Source organism: Pteropus vampyrus, unplaced genomic scaffold, assembly GCF_000151845.1.
Source record: "Pteropus vampyrus isolate Shadow unplaced genomic scaffold, Pvam_2.0 Scaffold320, whole genome shotgun sequence".
NCBI lineage: Eukaryota > Metazoa > Chordata > Mammalia > Chiroptera > Pteropodidae > Pteropus > Pteropus vampyrus.
This window is the reverse complement of record NW_011889101.1, coordinates 505,406-507,928: the sequence shown is the minus strand read 5'-3', so window position 1 is coordinate 507,928 and position 2,523 is coordinate 505,406. Positions and strand designations below refer to the sequence as shown.

General features: G+C 68.2%; 1 protein-coding gene across 1 annotated transcript in view; it reads left to right on the top strand.

Annotated features, from left to right (window-relative positions):
- Positions 1–2,523, top strand: part of CEP170B (centrosomal protein 170B) — a 26,279-nt gene that overhangs the window by 6,962 nt on the left and 16,794 nt on the right. The window contains exon 3 of the mRNA XM_023521864.1: positions 1,721–1,941. Coding sequence (XP_023377632.1) covers positions 1,721–1,941 — 221 coding nt within the window. The remainder of the gene's footprint in view (positions 1–1,720; positions 1,942–2,523) is intronic.

Here is a 2,523-nt window from a genome sequence, read left to right as displayed (position 1 = left end):
TCACCAGGAGTCCCCTGGGATCAGTCTGAGGGCTTCCTAGGGAGGACGCCTGGGGCAGGCCGAGCCGCTGACCGGCGCTTCCCTGGGCTCGGGTGGGCGGGGCCAGGGATGTGACTCAGCGGTAGCCTGAGTCAGGAAGGGCCTGGCTGGCCCCACAGACTGTCTTCTGCCCTCCAAATGCTGCCTTCTGGGACGGAGGGTCTGTGGCAGGATGAGGTGTGGGCCTGTTCTACTGCCCAGGTCCCCCGCTGTAGCAGCATCGTTGTGGGTCAAGCCGACCACCTTGGGGCCTCTGGACCCAGAAGAGGCTGGAGTGTGGAGGCCGGTGCTCAGGCCAAGGGCCACGGCCCCCATGAGTCCACCAGCTGCGGTCCCCTCTCCAGGGCCTGCCCCGGTGCCCTTCCCAAGCTGAGCGACCTTGGGGGGCCAAGGCGGGGCCAGAGACCATGTCCACCCCTGCCACACCCCGCCATGCTGGGGCCTCCCCTGGAAACCAGCCACTTCAGGGCAGTGCCCGAGGCGCTGGGCAGGTGGAGGGTATCGGGAGAAAAGGCTCTATGGTGGTAGCCACCTGCCGCAGAGTGGCGTCTGGCACTCACCTGTGAGAACTGCGAAGCTGCTGGTGGTGTGACGCGGGTCTCGGGTCCTGGGCCACCCTCTTGTTGTGAGGTTGTGGGGCTTCCTGTCCCAGAGGGCAGGTAGTAACTGTATGGCCCCATCACGCCCACATCTGTGCTCAGGAGGCGGGTGTGGTCGTCTTGTGGGGGCACATACTGTCATCAGGGCCAGGGCTGGAGAGCAGCCTGGGTTGGCTGGTTCTGCTGGCCTCTCCTGGGGCTGGGCCTGGGCCTCAGGCCCGTGGCTCCTCCAGACATACCCAGGGCCTGCAGCAGTGGCGTGGGCGTGGGGTGGGCAGTTCTGTGCTGAGACCCCCTGGCCAGTGAGGCAGCTGTGCTGGCGGTGCCTAAGCAAGTAGGCTGTGAGCCTGGACCCGTGCCTGCCTCTGTCCCTAAGTCATGGTGGTGGAGGGGTGGAAGGGCTTGGCAGTGGCCCTCAGCTTGAGCCTGCGAGGGAGCTGGGCGACTGTCCTCCGGGAGGGTATCCGGGGTAGCCTGGCTCGGGGTGGACGTACCTGTGTGTGTGCATGTGCGTGGGACAGGGCGGTGTGGAGCGTGTCATCCAGGCGTGCGTGCCTGTGCCATCACTGGGAGAGGTTGTGTGAGCCCCCATGGGGCTGGCAGGCTGGCCAGGAGTTGGGGGGCTCTCCCTGCACCCCCGGCCCTTCACGCTTCCCGCCTGGCCCAGGGAGTGAGCATCTGTCCTAGATGGCCAGCACATTCCTAGCCCCCACAGCTGACCCAGGAGCAGCCCCCAGGATGGGAGGGTGCTCTGGAGGGGCGGCCACAAAGGGAGGGGCCAGGATGGACGCAGCGGGGTGGGAGGAGCCGGGTGGGGTGGGCGGAGCCGGGTGGGGTGGGCGGAGGCGGATCAGGTGGGTGGAGCCGGATGGTGTGGGAGGAGCCAGACGGGGCATGTAGGCAAATCCGCAGCCTGCTGGCTGGGTCCGGCCTGGCGGGCTTTCCCTGCACACGCACTCCACTTCGAGGCCCACCGGCGGGCGCGGGAGCTGTGGTGGGAGGTTGGGGCCTCCTGCAGGGGGTGCCTCTGCCTCCTGGGTTTTGCCTAGCTGGGGGCCACCTGAGTCCTCTGTGTCCCCCAGTCCCGCAGCGTTGACAAGCAGCACGCCGTCATCAATTACGACCAGGACAGGGACGAGCACTGGGTGAAGGACCTGGGCAGCTTGAATGGGGTGAGTGCCGGGTCGCCTCCGCCTCAAGGGGTGGGGCTGCTGCCTGGTGGGAGGCCGGGGACAGGCCGCTCTGGTGGGCTGGGGAGGCCGGGAAGTGGGGCTCCTGCGAGGGAGCGGCTGTGCTGGGGCATGTGACCTCCTTTGTGAGCGGGGTGCGGGGACAGGGAGGTGACTGGGGAAGGCCCGGACTGGGGAGCACGGGAGGGGTCAGGCGAGAGGAGCCTGTGTTTGCAGCGCATCCGGGGCAGGAAGGTGGGCGGGATGCCCTCTCCAGGGCCGGCCAGCCGTCTGTGCCCTGTCTATCTGTCCCGGCGGTGTCCGTTTGGGTGTCTTGTTTCTGTTTGGTGGACAGGAGCCTGCCTGGGGACGCTTGCTGTTTTAATAAGAAAGCAGAGCCATCGCCTCCACCTCCTTTTGCTGGAGCCAAGGAGGGCTGGGCCGTCCCTCCCGAGCTGGGGTCGCACCGTGCCGCCCATCGGTGCCCCTCAGGGCGCTCCCAGCAGGGGTCTGCGCCCGGAGCCCCTCCTCGCTGCCCCCCGCCCCCCATGTCAGGTGTAGCAGGATGGCCGCGAGGGAGGCCGCCTCCCCTGTGCCCGGGGGGCTTGGACAGGGTCCTGTTGGCCTGTCGCTGCTCCTCCACCCCCAGGGGCAGCGTCCTCTGAGGCCTGTGGTGCCCACGGAGCTGGGCCAGCGCCTGCCGGTGTGACACCGGC